General features: G+C 48.5%; 1 protein-coding gene across 2 annotated transcripts in view; it reads right to left on the bottom strand.

The window, feature by feature from the left end:
• Positions 1-19,721, bottom strand: part of TACC1 (transforming acidic coiled-coil containing protein 1) — a 108,047-nt gene extending 88,326 nt beyond the window's left edge. For both annotated transcript variants that reach the window (XM_032229624.1, XM_032229625.1), the window contains exon 1: positions 19,558-19,721. In XM_032229624.1, the coding sequence (XP_032085515.1) occupies positions 19,558-19,664 (107 nt within the window). In that variant the 5' untranslated portion in view covers positions 19,665-19,721. The remainder of the gene's footprint in view (positions 1-19,557) is intronic.
• Between the last annotated feature and the right edge of the window lie 4,937 nt (positions 19,722-24,658).

Below are 24,658 nucleotides of genomic sequence, written 5' to 3'. Positions count from 1 at the left end.
AACTGAAGTCCACACATGTTAAAATTGACAAGTTTGAAAAACACTGCCTGAGGGATTGTGTGTTGATGTGTTTACCATGGTGCATCGTCATTTACCCAAGTGTTATGGGTTTGCATGCACACTGAACCATAAAATAATCATGCGGGTTCGGTTTGCACAACATGGCTAGTTTGTGGCTCAGTTAGACATACCGAAATCAGTTCCAGAAGGCCAACAGATTTCTTTCATTCTATTTGGGTACTTTATTAAAGTAATCCTTTATGTCACAATGAATCCAAGATTGGATGCAAGATATTCCAGAGACCCAGTCTGAACTAATGTCAACAGTACACAGTATCAACAGTAGAGTCCTTCAAATTTCTAGGTTCTGTCATATCTCAAGTCCTAAAATGGATACCAAACATTAAAAACATCATCAAAAAAGCACAACAAAGAATGTTCTTTCTGTGCCAACTCAGGAAGCTCAAACTGCCCAAAGAGCTGCTAATTCAGTTCTACAGAGGAATGATTGAGTCTGTCATCTGCACCTCCATAACTGTCTGGTTTGGCTCTGCAACCCAACAAGACAGACACGGACTTCAGAGGATAATTAGAACTGCAGAAAAAACAATGGTTACCAACCTGCCTTCCATTGAGGACCTGTATAGTGCACGAGTCAAAAAGAGGGCTGTGAAAATATCTATGGACCCCTCACATCCTGGCCGTAAATTGTTTCAACTCCTACCCTCAAAACGAGGTTATAGGGCACTGCACACCAGAACAACTAGACACAAGGACAGTTTTTCCCCAAACGCCATCACTCTGCTAAATAAATAATTCCCTCAACACTGTCAAACCATTCACTAAGCTGCACTACTATTAGTCTTCTCATTGTTCCTATCGCCCATCTCCTCCCACTTATGATTGCAGGACTGTAACTTTGTTGCTTGTATCCTTACGATTTATACTGATATTGATTGTTTCCTGATTGCTTATTTGTACCCTACAACTATCATGAAGTGTTGTACCTTATGATTCTTGACAACTGTATCTTGTCTTTTTATGTACACTGAGAGCATAGGCACCAAAGACAAATTCCTTGTGTGTCCAATCACACGTGGCCAATAAAGAATTCTATTCTATTCTATTCTATTCTATTCTATTCTATTCTATTCTATTCTTCTACTCTATTCTCTCTATATTCAATTCTAATTCTATCCTATCCTAGTGTGAAGGCACCAGGCTAGAAAGCCAGAGGCTGTGAGTTCCAGTTCTGGCTTAGCCATGAAAGCCATGTGGATGACCTTGGGCCAATCCCTCTCTCTAACCCCATCCCATCTTGCAGGATTGTTGTTCTGTGGAAAATAAGTAGAGAAAGATGTCTTGGATATGTTGAGTTATTTGTAACAACAGTAAAGTGGGGATACAAAGAAAATGAAATAAATTCTACACTAAGCACGTTTCGCAGTAGAGGGAGCTTTGAGACAGCTTTTCCAAGCGAAAGGATGCCAGAGAGGAAAATGATTTCCTTGCCAAAGCAAAAAGCCACACTGCAAAATCTTGAGAGTCAGACTTCTAGCATCTGCAGCCCTGACGTACCTCCACTAGCAGGAATATTGCACAGGCAGATTTATTTTTTTTTGGAAGGGTGGTTTGCTGTAACCTTGGTTACATAACATTTTTGGCCGTTGCTAAGAAACCTGGAGGAGGAAGAGGCCCTGATGTGGCAAGGAATCAAGCAATTCAGTTACCATCAAGGGTTTTTCCAAGATGGTACTGTATTGGTAACAACCCAAGAACGGCTCAAGTGACAATTCACAAAGCTCAGTAGTCCTGCTTATTTATTAAATACTGTGTTTCCCCGAAAATAAGTCTTATTTTGGGGGGGAAACGGTATTTAATAAATAACCAGGCCTACTGAGCTTTGTGAATTGTCATTTGAGCCGTTCTTGGACAGGGTATTTTCTTTTGACCCCTGAAATACCGTATCTTTCAGAGTATAAGACGCATCTTTTCCCCCCCTTAAAGAGGGTGAAAATTTGGGTGTGTCTTATACACTGAATGTAGCCCCATCCACCCAACGGCCCCAACCCTTTGGCCTCTGCCTCCCAACAATTTACCTCTTTGCAGCAAATGGGGCTTGCAGAGGCTTCAATAAGCTATAGCAACCCCTGCAGCCTGTAACAGCTGATGATCAGAAGAAATTGAAAGTGAAACCTGCTGTTTGCTCCACTGGTAAATTGCTAGAGGCAGGTTTTTTTTCTTGTGCTAATTAGGCTGTTTGCTGCAAGGAAGTAAGTCAACAACTATAAATGCCTATAGAATGTTCAAATTATTAAACTTACTTTTTAAAGACTGCTTTATTATTACTCTAGACAACTTAACAAAATGAAGCAGCTTTTTAAAATAAATGCTTGATCTGAAGAGGCTCCGTGCTATTGTTTTAAAAAGAGCTATTCTTTTAAATAGCAGAGAATAACTATACTTCCAGAAAGCACATCAATTTTAACAGCATCTGTACAAATATAATCTGAAATATAACACTACAAACAGTGTATATTGTCTGTCCTGTTTGTTGCAAGGAGGCAAATTGCTGAGAGGCAGATATTTTTCCCTTGTTTCCCTCCCCAAAATCTAGGTGCGTCTTATAGTTCGGAGCGTCTTATACTCTGAAAAATACAGTAAGCATTTGGCCTTATTTTCGGGGAGGTCTTATTATTTTTGAGGTGCAGGAGGCGGGGAGCGTGCTGAACTCCTGGCTGCTGCTGTGTTGCAATATTTTCAGGGAGGGCTTATTTTAGCGCATGCGCTCAAAAGCACAATTGGGCTTATTATCCAGGGAGGTCTTATTTTCAGGGAAACAGGGTAGGAAGACGTCTGCACTGTGCATCCCCATCGGCTGATATTTCCCCTTAAACAGACCAGAGATTTTATTTCTACTAGCTCAGGGGTGTCAAACTCGATTTCATTTTTAGGGCCACATCAGGGTTGTGTTTGACCTCAGCGGTGGGCGTGGGCAGCTCGACATCCCTCATGTTAGGGGCACCTGTGATGGCCTGGGCGGGGCTGGGGAGGTCCATTGTCTCCAGCAGAGGAATGTGAGACCAGGGAGAGTGCCAAACCCTTGTCTTCCAGAGGAGCCTTCCTGTCCCTGTCAGTCCATGTGGAAAACCCCAGGCTGTCCAGAGCCCTATGCAGCAGAGGGCAAATGCCTAGGCCTGTGATGGCAAATGTGCCATAGGTGGCATGCAGAGCCCCCTCTGTGGGAATGCACGCTGTCACCAGCTGCTCTTCTGGTTTCTGGTGCACACATGTGCACTGGCTGGCTGGTCTTTGCGGGCACTGAAGCACTGGAAAATGGCCTGAAAACTGCCCGAAAAATGGTCAAAAGAAGCAATTTTTTCCGGTTGCTTTTCAGGCCATTTTTCAGGCTGTTTGGGGGGCAAAAATGGCCTGAAAAGGGCCTGAAAAATGGCCTGAAAAACATCCAAAACCGGCCAAACAACAGGCATATGTGCACCAGCCAGCTGGTCTTCCGGCACTCCAGCACACGCACACATACACTTGTACGCACATGCATTCCGGTTTGGGTACTCGGAGCTGAAAAGGTTCACTATTACTGGCCCAGCCCAATGCTCAGGTTCCTAGGGCACTGGTAGCCCACAGTCCCAAGCTCCGTTTTCAGCTTTGATGGCCTCACGCAGTGCTCTTCCGGCAGGAACTGAGTGCTGCCTTCCCAAGCTGTTTTCACTAGCAGAGCACTGCAGGAGGCCATCACAATAGCAATAGCATTTAGACTTATATACTGCTTCACAGTGCTTTACAGAGTCAGCCTATTGCTCCCCAACAATCTGGGTCCTTGTTTTATCCACCTCAGAAGGACGGAAGGCTGAGTCAATCTTGAGCTGGTGAGAGCTGATCTGCTGGCATCCGGTGATCAGCAGACATAGCCTGCAATACTGCACTCTAACCATTATGCCACCACGGCTCTTCACCGCAGCTGAAAAGGGAGCTCCTTAGCTCCATTTTCAGTGACAAAAGCACCACAGGCCGGTCCTTTGATGTTTCTAGGGTAGCCCACACGCCACATCTAAGCACTCCACAGGCCTGGCCTTGAATATGATACCCTTGTGCTAGCTTGAGGTATCACCAGTGTCCTTCCAGCAAGCTCTTTTGCAAATACTACCAAATGCAGAAAACCTTCTGGCTAGTAACGTTCGTGCCAGAATTGGCAAAGATGTCAGCAGCTCTGTTAGGAAGACACAGATTAGTCCAGAGGATAAATTGTACCTCAGTACTTGGTCCTTGATGGACCAAATACTGGGGTTTCCATACTGAATTTGCCTCCTGATATCAAGGAAGAACATCACATGTCCCAAAAGTTTCCCCCCTTAATTACACAAGAGACAATTAAACTATAAATCACAGTCAGTTCAAAAATGTTGAACTGGCTAGTGTTACACCTGCCTAGTTTTCAAAACCTATTGCTTAAACAGCGACTTTCTACTTCTTCTAAGATCTCTAGATTGTAAAGAAGAAATTGATTTAAGGGAAATGGAACTCTCTTTTGCTCCGAGATTTGTCATCATGGTTTGGTTGCCAGGTGACACAACCAAGGAGGAAGGATATAAACAAAGGACCAAATAGAGTCATCCGTTTTGTGAAAGGCAGGACGTGATCCAACCATAGCCATAAAAAGAATAGGAAGGAATGTGCCCAGCTACCCCTTGTCTACAGAAATGATTTTCGCTTTGGTGACATTTAGCCACTGAGTGCAATATGAATTCTAACAAGGATCTGCATGGAAAGAACAGAAAGGACTTAACAGAATAACAGATTTGGAAATGACTTAGGGGTCTTCTAGTCCAACCCCCTGCCAGGGCAGGAAACCCTACTCCACTTCAGACAAATGGTTATCCAACATCTTAAAAACTTCCAGTGTTGGAGCATTCACAACTTCTGGAGGCAACTTCTGTTCCACTGATTAATTGTGCTAACTGTCAGAAAATTTCTCCTCAGTTCTAAGTTGCTTCTCTCCTTGATTAGTTTCCACCCATTGCTTCTTGTTCTGCCCTCAGGTGCTTTGAAGAATATCTTGACTCCCTCTTCTTTGTGGCAACCCCTGAAATATTGGAAGACTGCTATCATGTCTCCCCTAGTCCTTCTTTCTCTTAAACTAGACAAACCCAGTTCCTGCAACCGTTCTTCATATGTTTTAGTCTCCAGTCTCCTAATCCTCTTGGTTGCTCTTCTCTGCCCTCTTTCTAGAGTCTCCACAACTTTTTTACCTCGTGGCGACCAAAACTGAATGCAGTATTCCAAGTGTGGCCTTACCAAGACCTTATAAGGTGATATTAACACTTTCCGTGATCTTGATTCTATCCCTCTGTTTATGCAGCCTAGAACTGTATTGGCTTTTTTTTGGCAGCTTGTTAAAGTGCCACCCGCTTTCTGTAAGGTCCAAAGATGCCTCAGTTACCATTTCATTTTATCAGCTGTGGAAAGTGCTGGTTGTGCAGAGTTTCGGTGAAATTGTGTGCACAAGCTGCATCCTGCTTGTCTGAAAAAGATATTCTGGGGCAAATTAGAAATAGTGGATTCCTTGGGTGCTTCTTTATATGGAGGAGGAACTGTGTTGCATTTCAGTGTCTTTTCTTTTCAAGGCAACAGTGCGGGAGAGTAGAAACAGGTTTTTGCTTCCTGTCACTTTGTTCTGAAAGTTAGATCCTGCCTAACCTTTTTGTCATGCCCCCGTCAATCTGTGGGGGAAGATGAGCTGGAACAAGAGTTGACAGCGATTGAAAGGGCAGCTCCGTTGGCCTTGGAGGAAACTGGGGAAGGGCAGAGTAAGTCCAGGCAAGGCTTTTCAGAATTAGTAAGGCTTGCAAGCAGGGAGGAGTAGAGGCAGGATGAACAATGGAAACAGTTCAGGGGAGGAGCAAGGACCACCCCCTCCTGATCCGAGAGCATGGAGAGTGAAGAGAAGGCGAGAACAGCACAGACTGAGCAGGCTACTCGGGAGGAGAGCGCCCCGCCCATCTTCACCAGGCACACCTGGGGAATGAGACTTAAGGAGATGCTGTGGGGAGGGGCATTTGTCGGGAACAAACACTGAGATCCTGAAGTGTTGTGTGCCGACTTTTGAACTTGGCAAGAGTCTTTGCATTCCTTTTGGCATTCTGGACTAATTACCTGGATTTTCTGCTCTGTGAACTCCTTGGTTTGCCCTTGTTTGCCAAATACATTTGGATTTATTGCCATGCAGCCTTGGTGCAGACAGCGCTGGGCTGGACTCATTGCAACCAGAGGCTGCTTGAAGTTTGTGTGGGGGTTTGTTATCACTCTGCTCTGGAACTTTCCAGAAACATGGGAGCCTTTTGGATTTGGAGCAATAAAGATTTGGAGCAATAAAAAGGCCCTGCAAGTTTCCTTTAAAACTTGTGAACTTCCACTCCCAGAATTCCCCTGCCAGCCATTCTGGGAATTGAAGTTCACAAGACTTAAAGTTCTCAAGTTCGTGGCACGACAAAACCGCGCTACGCAAAATAGCGGAGATTAAATCGTGTCGCTAAAGTCACGACGTCATCACCGCGCGTCATCACCGCGGGGACAACAGCGCGGCGACAGAAGGGCGTTCTTTGCCTCCAAAGGTAGCCCTCCTCCTCCAGCTGACAGCGGCATTGGGCACGGGGCAAAGCGGGCTGCCCAGCAGCAGCAGCAGCCTGCGGGAAGGGTCCAGCACAGCCACGGGGGGCAGCAGGAAGCCTGCGGGGGGGCCGAGCAGGGCTGCCAATGCTGGCGGCGGAGGAGGACGCAGCAGCGGCGGCTGAGGCTCTCCCGGGGCCGGCGAAGCGGGCTTGCCCAGCAGAGGCAGGCCGCCCTTTTCTTCCTCAACAACATCTCCTTGGATGGGCGGCTGCCGCCACCGGGCAAGCCCGCTTCGCCGGGAGAGCCTCAGCCGCCGCCGCCGCCCGCCCTGCCTCTTCCTCCGGGGGAGGTGCCGGCGGCGGAGGCCGCCCGTCCAAGGAGATGTTGTTGAGGAAGAAGAGGGCAGCCTGCCTCCGCCAGGCAAGCCCGCTTCGCCGGCCCAGGAGAGCCTCAGCCGCCGCCGCTGCCGCGTCCTCCTCTGCTTCCTGCTGCCCCCCGCGGCTGAGCTGGACCCTTCCCGCGGGCTGCTGCTGCTGGACAGCCCGCTTTGCCCCGTGCCCGCTGCCGCTGTCAGCTGGAGGAGGAGGGCTACCTTTGGAGGCAAAGAACGAAGCATGTAGAACGCCCTTCTGTCACCGCGCTGTTGTCGCGGTGGTAGGGTCGTTTTTTTCTTAGCGCTTCCACACTTATTTGCCTCCGCACTTATGTCGGCACGGATAAGGGCATCGCGGTTTTGTGGTGGAACCCTCAAGTTGGGAGACCCCTGAAATAGTCTATACAGGAAAGTCAAAAAGAAGAAGGGAATGGCAAATCTACAATGCTGCCAAGACAACTGCATGAATAAAGCTATGCTTGAGGGCATTCTTCCTTTTTAAATAAGGTGATGAAAGCGCGTGAGAAATGTCCTTTCAGTAACAGATTACTTTGCGTAATATTATTTATAATAAGTGCTGGTAATGTATCGCCCATTAAATATTTCTCCTTCTAACTCCTGTACCAGCAATAGTTAGATATGATGGGAGTTGTAGTCCAGAATCTTAGAGGACCCCCAGCACAGAAACTAAGCCTTTGAATTTCCTAGATGTGAGTTAAAATGAGAATATTTAGGCTCACACATCCTAACATCACCTTTTGTTTAAATCATAATTTGTTGAACTAACTGCCATCATCCAAATTCTCATATTATGCTTTCATAAGCCATATTTTTCAAGCCTCACCCAATAACTGGATCCACAGGTTTTCCCAAGTCATAATGCAGCTGAAAAGTGATGTACAATCTCAACCATTGTGCTCAACAGGCCATTATATGTGATTTAACATATTCAAACCTAGTGAATAGCAATAGCACTTAGCCTTACTGTACATACCGCTTCCTAGTGCTTTGATTGTAGGAACGCTGTGATGGTTGTAAGTGCAAGGAAAGTTTAACTCCTGGTGGCGCAGTGGTTAGAATGCTGTACTACAGGCAAATTCTACCTACAGCCAGGAGTTCGATCCTGATTGACTCAAGGTTGACTCAGCCTTCTATCCTTCCGAGGTGGGTAAAATGAGGACCCAGATTGTTGGGGGCAAGAGGCTGACTCTGTAAACCGCTTTAGAGAGGGCTGTAAAGCATTGTGAAATGGTATATAAGTCTATTGCTACTGCTAAGTCACTTTTTTGAGCACTATTGTAACTTCAAATGGTTACCAAACCAATGGTTGTAAGTCAGGGATCACCTGTATTAGTGGTGGGTTGCAGGTGGTACCAGTGCCTGCCGGGAGCACTGGATACCATTCTGGTATGGTGCTCCAGAGGGCCCGCCTGCCCACCTTACCTGTATTTGAGCTCTTTGGCGCTTCCGCGCACGCACATGGCAAATACAGCGCATGCATGATGCTCCACCAAGCAGCTGGAGCGTTGCAGGAGGTAAGGACGCATGTGCATGCACTGTGCACGTTCATGTGGTGGACACTGGGCACCGTTGCACTGTACCGGTTGCAATGGAACAAGCTCCCCATGGAGATTCGGACCCTCGCCACCCTTCAGGCCTTCGGACCCTCGCCACCCTTCAGGCCTTCCGTTAAGGCCTGGCTGTCCCAGCAAGCCTGGGGTTGAGTTCCCCCCCCCACTCGAATTTGCTGTACTTGCTGTGCTTTTTTAAATTGTTGTATCACTGTCCTGTTTGTCTTACTTTCTGTATTTGTTTTTCCCCTTCCCCTGGTTTTTGTTCAGCCGCCCTGAGTCCCTTCGGGGAATAGGGCGGCTTGCAAATCAAATAAATACCAAATACCAAATGGGATCTAGAACCCACCACTGACCTGGATGGCTTTTTGGGATTGTTGCCCAAACCCAAAATAGGACTTAATGTGATGTGAGAACTCAATTGCTACATTGGCACAATATTTATGAGTTCCGCAACTGCTTGGGCTTCAAATCTCAGACTATAAATGACCTTGAAGATCAGGGTTAGAATTTCACAGCTACACATTTCCTTCCTCACTGATCTTCTTGCCTTCCATGAAAGAAACATATAATAGCTCCAAGGTTTTAAGCAGAGATCTTTCCCAGTCTTACCTTCTGGAAGTTCAGAAAAAGAAACCATGAAAACAGAACCTCCATCTGGGTCACCCTTAATTTTTCCAAGACATAGAAGCATGGAGATATCCAAGTCTCTTTTAATGTTTCTAGCAAATGCTGCTTCACATATTATTACCCTACTGGAGAATGTCATGCTGGAACAAAACCAGCATCATTCTAAACTTTTATGTCAACTAAACATCATACAAGAGCTGCTTCTTCTTATGTCATATCCGTCATTGGACGTTGGCGATCATGTTGGCGATCCAAGAGCTAGCTTAGTATAATGAAGTGTTTTCTCAACCTTGGCAGCTTGAAGATGCTTCCAGAATTCTGGGAATTGAAGTCCACACATCTGCAAACTGCCTGTTCTGACCGAGGCTTCCCAAGAGCAAGAAGCAAAATCCTTGTTATTACTTTAATACTGTGAATTCTGCTCACTCTCATCCAGCAAAGTCTTTCAAGGAGGATTTACAGTTACAGACCTTCTCAGGCTTGGAGAGCTGACAGACCTATATCTGCAAAACTTGGCAAGGAGTCTCAGAGAGTCACGAACTAACTAAGCAAACTAATTGTCTCCTGCAAACTCCACTCCCCTTTTGCTCCTCTTTTATTTCCTCTGGGAGGGGCCATTCATCATACACCTGTGGCCTTACTCCCAATTCGACCCCTGTTCTTTAGCTGTTCCCTTCGTCTGGCAACTCTGAGCATGTTTACACGGGGAAGAGGCTCCAGCTGTTCATCTGCCCCACTGATGTCTCACTCTGTAGGCAGCTGATAACTGTCAGATGGCCCTGGCCCCCTCTCTGCCTCTGATACAGAGCCCTCATCAGAGCCTTTCCCAGACTCCAGGATGGGCCCATGTTCCTCCCCAACCTTCTCACTATCCGAATCTGCTGCCAGCTCCACTGGTCACTGGTGGGCCACAACACTGCCAAGGTTTGAGGAACACTGATAGAATGCTTACAGGCCGTGGTCTAGAACTCAAGAGCCACAGGTTTTTTAGATCTAAAAAGGAAGCCATTTCTGAAAAATGTTGCCAAGAAAAATGTTGCAAGGGTTTGTTCATCAGGAGTCAAGACTAACTCACAGGATAACAACAACAACTATGTACAATGACCCTCCAGTCATGTGTTTTACACACTCCCCTTTTCATCACTTTTAATTTGACAATCCCTCTAGGGACAACACCCAAGGCTTTCAGGAACCAAGCTGTGTACTTTTGTTTTATAGCTGAAGATGTTAGGACAGAATCGTAAAGGTAAAGGTTCCCCTCACACGTATGTGCTAGTTGTTCCCGACTCTAGGGGGCGGTGCTCATCTCTGTTTCAAAGCTGAAGAGCCAGTGTTGTCTGAAGACGTCTCCGTGGTCATGTGGCCGGCATGACTAAATGCCAAAGGCACACAGAACGCTGTTACTTTCCCACCAAAGGTGGTCCCTATTTTTCTATTTGCTTTCAAACTGCTAGGTTGACAGAAGGTGGGACAAGTCACAGGATCTCGCTCCGTTAAGCAGCACTAGGGATTCGAACTGCCAAACTGCTGACCTTTCTGATCGACAAGCTCAGCATCTTAGCCACTGATCCACTGCGTCCCTCACAGAATCATAGCTGCCCTGTAATAATATTAAGAACAGCCTCAGCTCAGTCTCCAAGGTGGAAAGAAACAGGTCAAGATGACTCAATCAAGATTACTCAAAGAGACAGCTGTCAACATGTGTCAGAGGAGAGCAAGGTGACATGTCATTGTTTGCTCATGGAGGACTTCTGTTTTTCACAACGTGGGCTATTTTGTGTATAATTGCCTTGTGCAGGAAAATGGAAGGCTAGAATCTACAATATTCAAGTCTTGTTTTACCTTAAAGGTAAAAATTCCCCTGGCACATGTGTGCTAGTCATTCCTGACTCTAGGGGGCGGTGCTTTTAGAGGTTCGGAATGAGGGACGCGACCACAGGGTGAACAGCTAACAGGATTTATTCCAAGCTAAGTATAACAGCGATTCAGTTCATAACCAGCCCGCCAAAACCTTATATACTCGGGCTTCAACCAATCAGAAACAAACATTCAGCCGGCAACAGCCTCCCTCGCGTCCTAACCAATCCGGACGGAGGAGGCTGTTGCTGGCCAGCACAAAGGTGCTGAAATACAAGAACAGCGAGGCCATTTACATGGCTTATACATATTAATGAGGCTATGAATATTCAATACCCCTTCCCCCCAGTTCCGCGCATGCTCCGCGGGTGGAGCATGCGTAGTCCTGTAAGTAGGCGGGGCGGTGCCGGACCCGCCCTGATCTACGCAGTTCTCCACTAGTCGTCGGCGGAGGAGGACCTCCTTGTGGTAGCTCCTCCCGGAAGGGGGTGTAGCTCCAAGGCACGCCTTCTTGGGACGGCCCAGAAGGAGGGCTCAACTGTACTGGTGAGTAGGGGCGAGGTGGCGTGTCAACTGTGCTGGTGTCGTGTTTGGAAGGCGTGTTGGGAGGGAGGACCCTTGGCCTAGGTGGGGACTGTTCTGCGGCGGCTTGAGATGATTGTGGACGTTCCCGGCAGGGGGCGCTCGGGCAGGTTGGGCCTGGTGTGGCGAAGGCCCACGGCGTGTTTCCTCCGGATTGAGTTCTCGGTTGTGGACAGGAGAGGCCTGGAGTGGCGAAGGCCTCAAGCTGGGTGCCCGGGCAGGCGGTGCCGGCATCGGTTGGGTCCGGGCCGCCGGCTGGCGGTGGGAGGCGTCTCCTCAACTGATCCAGGTGACGCCTCCATTGGGATCCGTCAGCCAGTCCAATTCTAAAAGAACACGGGCCTGTCAGGGCAGTCACAGTGGCTGGCACCCATCTAGAAGGCCCCGAAAATGCCCGGGCCCACACCGCGTCCCCTACTTTAAATGAACGGGAAGGTATAACCCCCAGGTTGCTCGGCTGATCCCCTGAATACAACGGATGTAGCCGGTCCAGGGGAGTCCGTAGGCGCCTGCCCATCAAGAGCTCCGAGGGGCTTCGGTTGGTCGTTGGGCAGGGAGTGGAATGTTGGCTTAGCAGGTAAGCCGCCACTTTCTCCTGCCAGTCGCCCCGGTCCATGCGGCCCAGTGCCTCTTTTGCTGAGCGGACCGCCCGCTCCGCCCGGCCATTGCTGGCCGGGTGGTACGGGGCTATGGGCGCATGTCGAATCCCTTGCATGGCCAGAAACTCCTGGAACGCGGTGGACATAAATTGGGGCCCGTTATCAGAAACAATCAGGTCCGGCAACCCATGGGTCGCGAACAGCCTTCTCAAGGCCCGGACCGTACTCTCAGCTGTGGTGGAGCCCATCAGGATCAGCTCCACCCAGCGGGAGTAAGCGTCCACCACTACCAAGAAATTCTGGCCGTGAAAAGGACCGGCAAAATCTAGGTGGAGGCGTGACCATGGGCCTCTCGGAGCCTCCCACTCACGAGCCGGCCCAGCTGGGGGATTAGGCCTAGACTGTTGACAGGGGTTGCAGCGGCCAACATAGGCCGCTATCTCTGAGTCCAGTAAGGGCCACCAAACATAGCTACGGGCTAATGCCTTCATTCGTGCTATGCCCGGATGATCCTTATGGAGCAGGGACAGGACTTGTGGCCGCAGCGCGGTGGGGATCACCACTCGATCCCCCCAAATGAGGCACCCCCCGTGGAGGGAGAGCTCCGCCTGCCGGATTTTAAAGGGCTTGAAGCCCTCTGCCACTTTGTCCAATGGCCATCCCCTCGAGACCCAGGAAGCGACCTGGGAGAGGATCGGATCGGCCTTGGTACAGGCCGCGACATCCGCGGCCGAAATTGGGAGACCGGAAGACGCGATGGACAGGACTGAGAGACAGGGCACTAGGGCGGTGTCGGTCTCCGGTAACGGGCAGCGGCTTAAGGCATCGGCATGCCCCAGCTGCTTGCCCGGACGGTACTGCAGCGTATAAGAATACGCTGCAAGGAACTCCGTCCATCTAGTCATTCTGGGGGAGAGGATGGGGGGGGTCGGCTTGTCACCTGCCAAAAGCCCAAGGAGTGGCTTGTGGTCAGTGACAAGGGTGAAAGGCCGACCGTAGAGGTAGTCATGGAACCTCTTAATCCCGGACACTGCAGCCAGAGCCTCCTTGTCTATCTGGCTGTAATTACGCTCCGCCGAGGAGAGTGTCCGGGAGTAATAGGCCACAGGGGCCTCTAAGCCATTTGGGAGGACATGGCTTAGGACGGCCCCGACTCCATAGGGGGAGGCGTCACAAGCTAACGTCAGAGGCATCCTGTCATTGTACTGGACTAGGACTGCCGCTGACGTCAGAGCTTCTTTGACAGCCGCGAACGCATGCGCTTCGCGGCTCCCCCAGCGCCAGGCCGCAGATCGGTTGAGCAACCGATGCAGCGGCTCGGCTAGTGACGCCTTGTGCGGTATAAAAGGGGCGTAAAAGTTCAGAAGCCCTAGGAACGCCTGTAGCTCCGCCTTGGAGGTGGGAGCAGGGGCGTTCCTAATGGCAGCTACCTTAGACAGTGTAGGGTGGATGCCTTGGGCGTCAATCATGAAGCCCAAGAATTCCACTCTAGGAACAGCAAATGAACATTTGCTGCGTTTCAGTTTTAAACCCGCGCCCCTGAAACGACTGAGGACCTTCCGCAGTACTTCGATGAGTTCTGAGCGGCTGGAAGCAGCGATCAGGACGTCATCGAAATACGGAACCACGCCCGGCAGCCCATGGAGTAGCCGCTCCATCAGGCTTTGGAAGATCCCCGGGGCCACGGAAACGCCGAATTGCAGGCGGCGACAACGGAAAGCCCCACGATGGGTGACGATGGTTTGGGCAGCCGCCGCATCGTCATCCACCGGGAGCTGTTGATAGGCCTGCGCCATATCCAGTTTGGCGAATGTGCAACCCTGCCCCAGGGAATGGAGCAGGTGTTGCACTACAGGGACTGGATAGGGGTTTGCCTGAAGGGCCAAGTTGATCGTCGACTTGTAGTCGGCGCAGATCCTCACCGACCCGTCTGGTTTAATTGGGAGGACGATGGGGGTCTCCCAAGGGGAATGATCAACGGGCTCGATGACTCCCTGCGCCAACAACTTATCCAGTTCGGCGTCAACCTTGGCCCTTAAGGCAAAAGGCACCCTACGGGCTTTCAGCCTAATGGGAGCAACCTGAGGGTCTAAACTTAAAGATATGGGGGTCCCTTTGTAACGGCCTAACTGGCCGTCAAAAACGTCCGAAAATTCCCTTAAGGTGTCCTCGAGAGTGCTAGGAACCACCCGGTGGACCCCCCCCAATTGATAATCCCAGGGCAGGAAACCAATCCAGGCCCAGAAGGGCCGGCAAGTCATCCCTGACTATAAGGATGGGTAGCTTTCCCCGGAATTGGCCATAACATACAGAGATAGGGAAGGATCCCAGCGTAGGAATCACCCTCCCTTGGTAATCCCTTAGGGAAACCTCAGATTGCCTTAGGCGTTTCTGGGGCACTTTAGGGCACAGTTTGGCGAAGAGAGACCAGGGCAGGAGGGACCGAGAAGAGCCAGAGTCCACCTCCATCCGGCACGGCTGACCTTCCAGCTGGACGGAGGTCGAGACCTTCCGGGCCCCTGCAACGGCTTGGCTCGCCGTACTGTCAAAAGTAGATGGTTGACTGGTGGACTGGTAGCAATCTTCCGACCTCTTCGGTGGCCGCTGCTGCTGGCGGCGCGGTTGTGCCTGGGAACGGCCGGGAGATTGAAGGAACGAGGGTGCCGGCAATAATGCCCTGCAGACCTTAGCCAGGTGGCCTTCGCCCTTGCACCGATTACAGATGGCATTCAAAAATGGGCAAGCCTGGCGTTTATGACGGCCTCCGCAACCCCGGCAGGGCACTGCGGACGCCTGTTGGGCTGCAGGTTGCGGTTTCGGCTTCCTTTTAGGCACAGTCCTCATCTGGGCCACCACTTCTTCCTCTGGATCCTCATAAGCCAGGTCGTCCTCGACCATGTGGGCTTGTGGCGATGCGTCAGGCGGTGCTCGCTCTGGTGTGGCAATCTGTAACCGCTCAATGTCGGCCGTGGATTGCTCAGATAGTTCAGCGGCTCGGGCAGTTTCCACGGCCTGGAGGAGTGTAATTCGGTGATTTCGGAACATGCGGCTCCGCAGGTTGACATCGCGGACCCCGCACACAAACTGTTCCACCAAATTTTCCTCAAGGTTGGAGAACTCGCACTGGGCAGCCACCATCCGCAGAGCCTCCAAAAATTGACTGATGGATTCATTCTGTTTTTGGACTCGCCTGCGGAAGGCAAAACGGCGAGCGATGACTGAAGGGGTGGGTGCATAGTGATTCTTCAATCTGGCCATGAGTTCGTCCCACCCAAGTTTGTATGCTGGCCGTGGGGCTGCCAAAGCTCTGGCTGAGGCGAACATAGATGGCTCGCAGCATGAGAGGAAAAAGCTGCATTTTTCCTCTTCGGTTTGAGCCTGATTTTTGGAAGCGATCAGGTAACACTCAAACCTCTCCATAAACCCTTCCCAAGATTCTCTGGCCGAACCAAAGGGGGCAAAAGGAGGTAGAGCAGATGTCATCCTGACGGTTGTGAAGGGAGAGATACTGAGGGCCACAAAAAAAATTTTTTTTCCCTCTTCAGGCAGCGTTCGTTGCCGGTCTGGAAGGCGGCAGCTAACTGTCTGTCTCTCTCTTTCCACCCTAGCGTCGCGGAATTGCTGATCCCATCCTCGTCGCCAGTTTAGAGGTTCGGAATGAGGGACGCGACCACAGGGTGAACAGCTAACAGGATTTATTCCAAGCTAAGTATAACAGCGATTCAGTTCATAACCAGCCCGCCAAAACCTTATATACTCGGGCTTCAACCAATCAGAAACAAACATTCAGCCGGCAACAGCCTCCCTCGCGTCCTAACCAATCCGGACGGAGGAGGCTGTTGCTGGCCAGCACAAAGGTGCTGAAATACAAGAACAGCGAGGCCATTTACATGGCTTATACATATTAATGAGGCTATGAATATTCAATAGTGCTCATCTCCGTTTCAAAGCCGAAGAGCCAGCCCTATCCGAAGACGTCTTCGTGGTCATGTGGCCGGCATGATTCAACGCCGAAGGCATATGGACTGCTGTTCCCTTCCCACCAAAGGTGGTCCCTATTTTCTATTTGCACTTTTTACATGCTTTCAAACTGCTAGGTTTGTTATGTGGCACTAGGGATTCGAACTGCTGAACTGCCGAATATCTGATCAACAAGCTCAGTGTCTTAGCCACTGAGCCACCGCGCCCTTCACAGAATATTATATTTCCCTAAATGGAGAAGATGTTTTTAGAGGCAGAAAGCAGCCCCCACCTTTTCTTAATAGCCCACAGCAGATGTCAGAGATAAAGAGTTTATTGAAAGAAGACAGGTATCTAGATAGCTCTATTTATAAGAAAATACCCTCACCCGTGAAACAAAACAGGACGAAAGCCCTTACGCTACAATAGGAATTGCATCCCCTCCCAGAGCAGTCCAAACTTCAACCAAACCTAGGAGATCAGACAAACACCTAGGATTTGCATTTCCTCTTTTGCCTATAGAGCCAGCTATGACTCCTATATAACCCCTACACGACTCCATAGGAATCTGACAACAGCCAATAGAATAAATGTTCTTGCACAGGAACAGGAAGTTCAAGTACAGAGCCCAGAGAAGGCATAAAAGCCACCCACTCTCAACTGCATGTAGTCAGCTGCCCAGAACCATGTGCTTGGTGGTTCTGCTTCATCAATAAATGGACCCTTTTTCCAATCAGCTTCCACCCTCCATTTTGTCTCCAGTGCTTTTCTCCCGGCTTGGAACTGAACCAATATCAGTTCTGGCTTGGAATTGATATTTCTTCCCACGACATCAGAGGTGGTATTCAGCAGGTTCTGACCAGTTCTGAAGAACTGGTAGCAGAAATTCTGAGTAGTTCAGAGAACCGATAAATACCACATCTGACTGGCCCTGCCCCCATCTATTCACTGCCTCCCAAATCCCAACTGAACAGGAGGAAATGGGGGATTTGCAGTATCCTTCCCCTGGAGTGGGGACAGTATCCTTCCCCTGGAGAGGGGAGGGAATGGGGATTTTGCAGTATCCTTCCCCTGGAGTGGGGAGGGAATGGAAGTTTTACAGTATCCTTCCCCTCGAATGGGGACAGTATCCTTCCCCTGGAGAGGGGAGGGAATTGAGGTTTTACAGAATCCTTCCCCTGGAGTGGGGAGGGAATAGAGATTTTACATATCCTTCCCCTGGAGTGGGAACAGTATCCTTCCCCTGGAGTGGGGAGGTAATGGAGATTTTACAGTATCCTTCCCCTGGAGTGGGGACAGTATCCTTCCCCTGGAGTGGGGAAGGAATGGGGATTTTACAGAATCCATCCCCTGGAGAGGGGAGGAAATTGAGGTTTTACAGTATCCTTCCCCTGGAGTGGGGAGGGAATAGAGATTTTACAGTATCCTTCCCCTGGAGTGGGGATGGAATAGAGATTTTACAGTATCCTTCCCCTGGAGTGGGGACAGTATCCTTCCCCTGGAGAGGAGAGGGAATGATGATTTTGCTTTATCCTTCCCCTGGAGAGGGGAGGAAATTGAGGTTTTACAGTATCCTTCCCCTGGAGTGGGGACAGTATCCTTCCCCTGGAGTGGGGAGGGAATGGATATTTTACAGTATACTTCCCCTGCCATGCCCACCAAGCCGGACCGCCCCACGCCCACAGAACTGGTAGTCAAAAATTTTGAATTCCACCACTGCACAACATCATCAGTGTGATTGAATGTGGGGTTTGCTCCCTATTTGTGCACTGTATAATGGCTTGCCCTACACCAGTGTTGGTTCGTATGTGGTTTTTTTTCTTGGTCATTCCTTGATTACGGTTCTGCTTGAATGTTTGGCTGATGTTAATCGCTCCTTATATGGGTGTTATGTTTTTGGAAAAGATTTGTCCTGGTGTTTTTGTTTCCCTTTTTTCTTGTTTATTGTCTCTTTTGAATGGCGTGTAAACATAGTTTCTTTCTATGTGTCCATGAATGTATATCAACATAATATGCATTTAGATCACGAAATGCAACACAACAAGCATTATACCAACACAGATTTGCATTCAGTACACATACAAAAGTTTCAAGCATATTATAGGCCAACCATAACTAAAATTTCATAGAAACCATAAACTGGAGAACGCGGAAGCTTAGCGCTTTCATGTATTAGAAGCTTGCAAGATCACAAGTCAAATTTCAAAGGTTAAAGTCCACAAGACTCTTTTTTTCCAGAAAGTAATTATTACTGAACTTCATATTTACAGATTAACTGAGTTGGAAGGGATCTTGTAGGTCATCTAGTCCAACCTCCGTCTCAAGCAGACCTGTACAGATCTGTAATTTCTTCCAAAAAGCCCATACCAGACACTATATTCTCTGTTTAGAGGGACAAAAGCCTTAATGCCCCAGAATACGCGGAATAAATGCAAAAAAGTGTCACAAACGCTAATAAGAAATGGAACAATTTACAATCACTGGGTTGCAAAGAGTGCTAAAGAACATTTATGGACTGAGAAAGCTGCCCGGCCATTTGAATAACATGATTTTAAGTCCTAGAGACATCTGTAGGGTTTTCCCCCAAGTATCCAACAGCTAAATTTATTTCTTTATTTTATTTATTTAGTTTGTCACTCCTGTACAAGATAACAGGAATAAGAATAAACATGAAGAAGAATAGAGGAAGTGGATACAAATAAATGGGGATATTAGGACAGGGACCTTAGGCACGCTGGTGCACATGCACGCCCCTACCCTATTTAATTTAAATAAAGTAAACAAAACTGAACTGTTAAATTTGCAGCTGGGCTCCTGTCTGGAGCAGGAATCCAAAGCCCCAAACAAGACAAACTAAAACCAGTCCAGGTGTACAACAAGAGGTTGCAAGTTTTGAACCCCAAATGTCACATAATAACATGCAAGCCCAAAGTTACCACATTTTGCTTGGCAGTCTGTATCAACCGAATTCACCCTTTCAGAAAACCAACCAATAAACAAACCACAGCTAAGCCAACCAGGGTTTGGAGAAGGATGCAGGAGGCCAACCCCCCTCCCCTCCACAGTCCTGGGCAGAAGTCCTCAGCGATGACAAACCCCCCAAGTCCACCCGTCCACCCCGCAAGATGCCCTTGCTTGCAGGATGAAAAGAAAGCACCCCTTTTCCTAAGCAGATGCCAGGGTGAATTAGCACCCATCGCGCTTGGCATGGTTTGATTAGATTTGATAGGGGCTGCCCAGCTGTGCCTATCAAAGCCTCGTTCTGTGGCCATAATAGGAATAATTCCCCCCTTGCCAAACTTTCTTCCCGCAAGAGCGAGAGAAGGGACCCCCAAGCCCGCTGCCCCTCCCCACTTACCCGGGGACCCCCTCCAACCTGCCGCGGGGGCTCTGCTCAGCCTGAGCCCCAGGAGGAAGAAGGGCAGGAGGGGGGCGCGGCTCGGCCCGGCTTTGGAGGCCCCCCATGATCTCCCACTCCCCAGGGACCAGGCGCAGCCCAAGGAAGGGACGGGGCGAGGCTGGGACGGGTCGCTTTCTCTCTTCCCGCTGCTGCTCCCGGAGGACTTGACGCGCCCAGCTCCGGCAAGGGAGGGCCAGGCAAGCGCGGGAGGGCGAAGTTCAGCCCCCGCGCTCAGCTACAAGGAGTAGCGGCCCCGCCGGGAGAGGAAGTTGGCAAAGCGGAGTTGGTCAACTTCTTTGCAAGAAGCCTTGAATGCGGGAGATTCTTGGTGACCTTTTGCGGGCAGAAAAAGGAGAGATTGGCTCATACAGATTAATAGAGCTGGAAGATACCTTGGAGGTCATCTAGTCCAACCCCCCTCCCAAGGAGGAGACCCTACACCATTTCTGACAAATGACTGTCCAGATTCTTCATGAAAGCTTCCAGTGATGAAGCTCCCACAATTTTGAAAAGCGCCCTCGGGCACTGGAGGATATCATTCACTGTGAAAAGTTTTTTTTTTTAGTCTCTTACATACAGTTACCAGTATACATTCACATAGTTATTATTATTATATTTGTCACTTTTACACGTTTATTTTCCCAAATAAAAAGTTGAAATATACTATCGAGGTTGCTTTCCTGACCATCCCATACACCTATTTGTAATATCACCACTCTGTTTTTCCTTCCTTTTCTCCCTCCCTCCCTTCTCTACTTTTTTCCTTCCTCCTCTCCTTTCCCTTTCCTTCTTCCCTTACATCTCCCCTACTCCTCTCTTCCTCTTCCCCTTCCTACCCTCTCTCCTTTTTCTATCTGGGAGGGTATCATTCACAAGGGCTGGGTAACGCAAGCCAGCGGCTCAGCTAAAGCCTCGTCACTGAAGGCGAACCAGTCGAACCAGTGGAGAAAGTTGGCTGGGCATGGCAGGAGCCTTCCGAAGCACAGAAGGAGGCTGGTATGTAGAAGTTGGCAGCTCTAAGGCAGCTTTGTAGAGATTCTCAGTCATCCAGGTTCATGGTTGTCCCAAAGGTGCTTTTGCAGGAGGCAACTGGATTTTTTTCTTTTTTTTTTCTTTTGAAGACATTTCACTTCTTATCCAAGAAGCTTCTTCAGCTCTGACAGGAGGGTGGGGAAGGAAAGGGTTTATCCTCCATGCAGACAGCTGGTCATTTGCATTCTTTTAGAGGGTCATTGAAGCACTTGGAGGTTCATCTGTGTCCTCAGAATCTCTATAGACTTTTAGCCATACAATTTGGGATGAAAACCCTTTGAGTGGTGTGGGAGTTGGAATAGATTCCCAGAGGGAAAATTGCAGACTACAGGAATTATTAGCACCACTCAGGTGACTCTGAGGACACAGAGAAACCTCCAAGTGCTTCAATGGCCCTCTGAAAGGATGCAAATGACCAGCTGTCTGCAAGGACTATAAATCCTTCCCTTCCCCACCCTCCTGTCAGAGCTGAAGAAACTTATTGGATGAGAAGCGAAATGTCTTCAAAAGAAAAAAAAAACAGAAAGTCCAGTTGCCTCCTGAAAAGCACCTTTGGGACAACCATGACCTGGATGGCTGAGATTCTCCATGGATATCCAGCTGTGGGCTATGCTGTCTCTTGTCTGACCATTCCCTAGGCAGCATCTCTTTGCCCAGACTCCCAAGGTCTCCGCTACCCTCACAGCAGGGTAGTTTTCCTTGGCAGGGAAGGTGGGGGCAGTAAGGCAAGCTCAAGGGAGCTCCAGACCTGAACTGGATATAAAAGGGGAGGATTGAACCTGTTCCACTGGAGATCTTTTCAACAAGTTTGGACTACATCCAGGATCAAAAGCCAGGGGTAAAAAGTAAGGGAGATGATCTTGACATCAATAAATCAGTAAACAAACTGAAATATTCTTAAACGCAAGATAGTGCTGGGAAACAGCTGACAGGCTGCTGCCTTATTGCCAAGGAAGGCAATAAGTATCTTAGGTTATCTCAATGCAGTGCAATTCTACTCTTTTGGTGGAGGTGATCACAGCATTAGAAGTCAGTGTCTACCAAGTCAATTAAAAAAAACCACCACAGTATTTACACAGCCCAGCTTTGGCTGGTTCTCTTTCAACAGAGACTCGTGAATGTTTTAAATTGTTTCATTTATATTCTATGTAAGATACCGAAGAGTCATTTTGATCGTCACATGTTTAGAAATGTGGGAAGCCACCACCTGCTCCTAGAAGAATGAAATATTTTGGAGAATATTTAAAAAGGCAGTCAATTCTACTTAATAAAGACCTACCTCCTTCAGGCAGAGTCATAATAGGAATCCCAAAGCCCTTTCATTACATCATCACCCAGCAAGAGACAACCAAGCCTGGCATATGCACGACTTACAAAGTTACCCCTGCATGGCCCCATGGGGGTCTGGCAACCAATCAGAATGCAAGCTCAAATTCAAAAGCCCAGAGAGGGCATAAAAGCCAGGCACTCTCAGCATCTCTTCCCTTTTTCTGCCCAGGATCTCAAACCATGTGGTCCTGTCCACCATTAAACCATTTTTTCAAGCAGCCTCCAATGTTTCCAGTGTCTTTCTTCCCACTTGGAACTGAACCCAGATGGACATTTCTCCCAATGCTTCCTAAACAGCGAAGCCAATAACTGAAACAGTTGGGAGGCATTTCAGATCATTCTTTCTACAGATATCCTGCAGGGGAACAACCCGATCATGTGAGAATCGGACAGCGTCCCAAGATTCCATTGTATTCTCTCTCTCTCTCTCCCTCCCCCTCTCTCCTCCCCCCCCCCTCTCTCCAGGAAGTGCTTTCTTGATCTTTGAATAACAAGGAGTTCTGCCAAGGGGCAGGAACTCACCACCACCCCCTCCCCGTTGCAAGAAATCAGCTCTCTCAACTTTAAAGAGAAGCACATGGACCAGAACAGAATGCTGATTCCTTTTGATCTCACAAGATTCATAGTACAAGAGTAGTGGAAAAATTGCTATGGAAAGCACTGGGTGCTATTTATTTATTTATTTTGTTTGTCAGTAAGTACAAGGAAACAAGTATGAAAAACACGTGAAAAATGGCACAAATAAATGGATATAAATAAGCAAAACACAGACATAAACACATGAAAAGAGTACATATATCGTATTTTTTGGAGTATAAGACACACCTTTTTCCCTCAAAAAAGGGGGTGAAAATCTGGGTGCGTCTTATACACTGAATGCAGCATTTCTAGCCTCCCGAAACCCCACCCCCTTCACCAAACTGGCCATGCATAGCTTGTAGGAGGCTTTCAGAGTGCTCCTGGGGGCTGGTGAGGACAGAAGTGAGCAAAATTTTGCCCGTCCCAGCCCCGAGGAGCACTCTATAAGCTTCCTAATGGCTATCCATACCCTTTTTTGGGCAAAAAAAAAACGGGCCTGTTTTCGTGAAAAACTGGCCATTTTTTGCTTGTTTTTGCCCTTCACCCCACCCCGGAGCACTCTACAAGCCTCCTAAGAGCTATTCATGCCCTTTAAAAAGGGGGGGGGGGCGTTTTAGCAGAAAATGGGCCGTTTTGGGGAGGTTAGCAGAGTGCAAAAACTTTTTTTTAAATTTGCCTCTTCAAAACCTTGGTGCGTCTTATACTCCGAAAAATATGGTAAATGGGGACAGTAGAAGGTGCCCTTATGGATGCCCCCTTATGGACCTCTTAAGAAACGTGTAAAGTCCACGGAAGACAGCTGAAGGTAAAAGGTATTGGGGGGGGGGTGTTAGAGGAACTAACAACAGGGTCGGGTAAGGTGTTCCACACATTTACTACTCTATTGCTGAAATCATTTTTTCTACACTCAAGATTAGAACAGATTAAATTTAGTTTGTATCTATTGATAGCCCTCGTGTTGTTGCAGTTGAAGTGAAAGTAGTCATCAACAGGTAGGACGTTATGGCAGATTATCTTGTGCACTAAGCTCAGGTCAGAATGTAGACAGTGTAGTTCAAAGTTATCCATGCCTAAAATTTCAAGCCTGGTGATAGAAGGAATTTTATTATGAGCAGAGGAGTTGAGTCTTCTTCTTGGAAAATACCTCTGGACCCTCTCTAATGTATTAATGTCCGAAATGCAGTGTGGGTTCCAGGCAGGGGAGCATTATTCAAGGATAGGTCTGGCAAAGGTTTTGTATGACCCAGTTAGCAGCATAGCATTACCAGAGAGAAATTGACGTAGAATAAGGTTGACAACTCTGAATGCCTTTTTGGCAATGTTGTTACAATGAGCTCTGGGTCTGAGGTCTTTTGAAATGAGTACTCCTAGGTCTTTAACAGAGTGTGGCTCATCTCAATTTAGTTGCAAATGTTTTGATGTCTGAAGTGCAATGTGGGTTTTGGGAAACATATTTTAGTAGCGACTGAATTAGTTTATTTCATCAATGTGCTCAAGACAGAATGGGTTTGCATCAGGGGTGGTGTTAATTTACCTTCCCTACCGGTTGGCAAATGTGAGCCCGCGCTCCGCCTTCCATATATGCGCTTTGCCTTAAAAAAGGGCCTAGATGGGATGCCATAGAGCAGTTATGGTGAACTTTTTTCCCCTTGGGGGCCGAAAGTGCATTTGCGCATGTGATAGCTCGCAAGCCCATGACGACACCCATTATGCAATGCCCCCCTGAAGGCCCCCCACACACACACATGCCCATGAACGTGTGAATCCCACACCCCCATGCATGTGGGCGCAATCCAGGGGTGGGTTCCTGTCAGTTCTAATCTCTTCTATAAAAGAGGTTCCACAAATCTACAGTGCCGTTTAGAACCGGTTCCATCTCCCTCCCCCTGCCCGTCCACACATCATCAAGATGAAGAGCGAGAGGAGGAATTCTGGGAGTTGAAGTCCACAAGTCTTAAAGCTGTCAAGTTTGAACACCCCTGGGTTCTTTTTTCTAAAGGGTTAGGGATACTTGACAGCTTTAAGACTTGCGTGCTTCAAATGCCAGAGTTTCTGAGCCAACATTTTGGTTGCTAAGCAAGAACGTTGTTAAGTGAGTTTCACCACATTTTACAAGTTG

The sequence above is a fragment of the Thamnophis elegans genome, chromosome 13 (assembly GCF_009769535.1).
Source record: "Thamnophis elegans isolate rThaEle1 chromosome 13, rThaEle1.pri, whole genome shotgun sequence".
NCBI lineage: Eukaryota > Metazoa > Chordata > Lepidosauria > Squamata > Colubridae > Thamnophis > Thamnophis elegans.
This window is presented reverse-complemented; position numbering and strand designations above follow the sequence as displayed.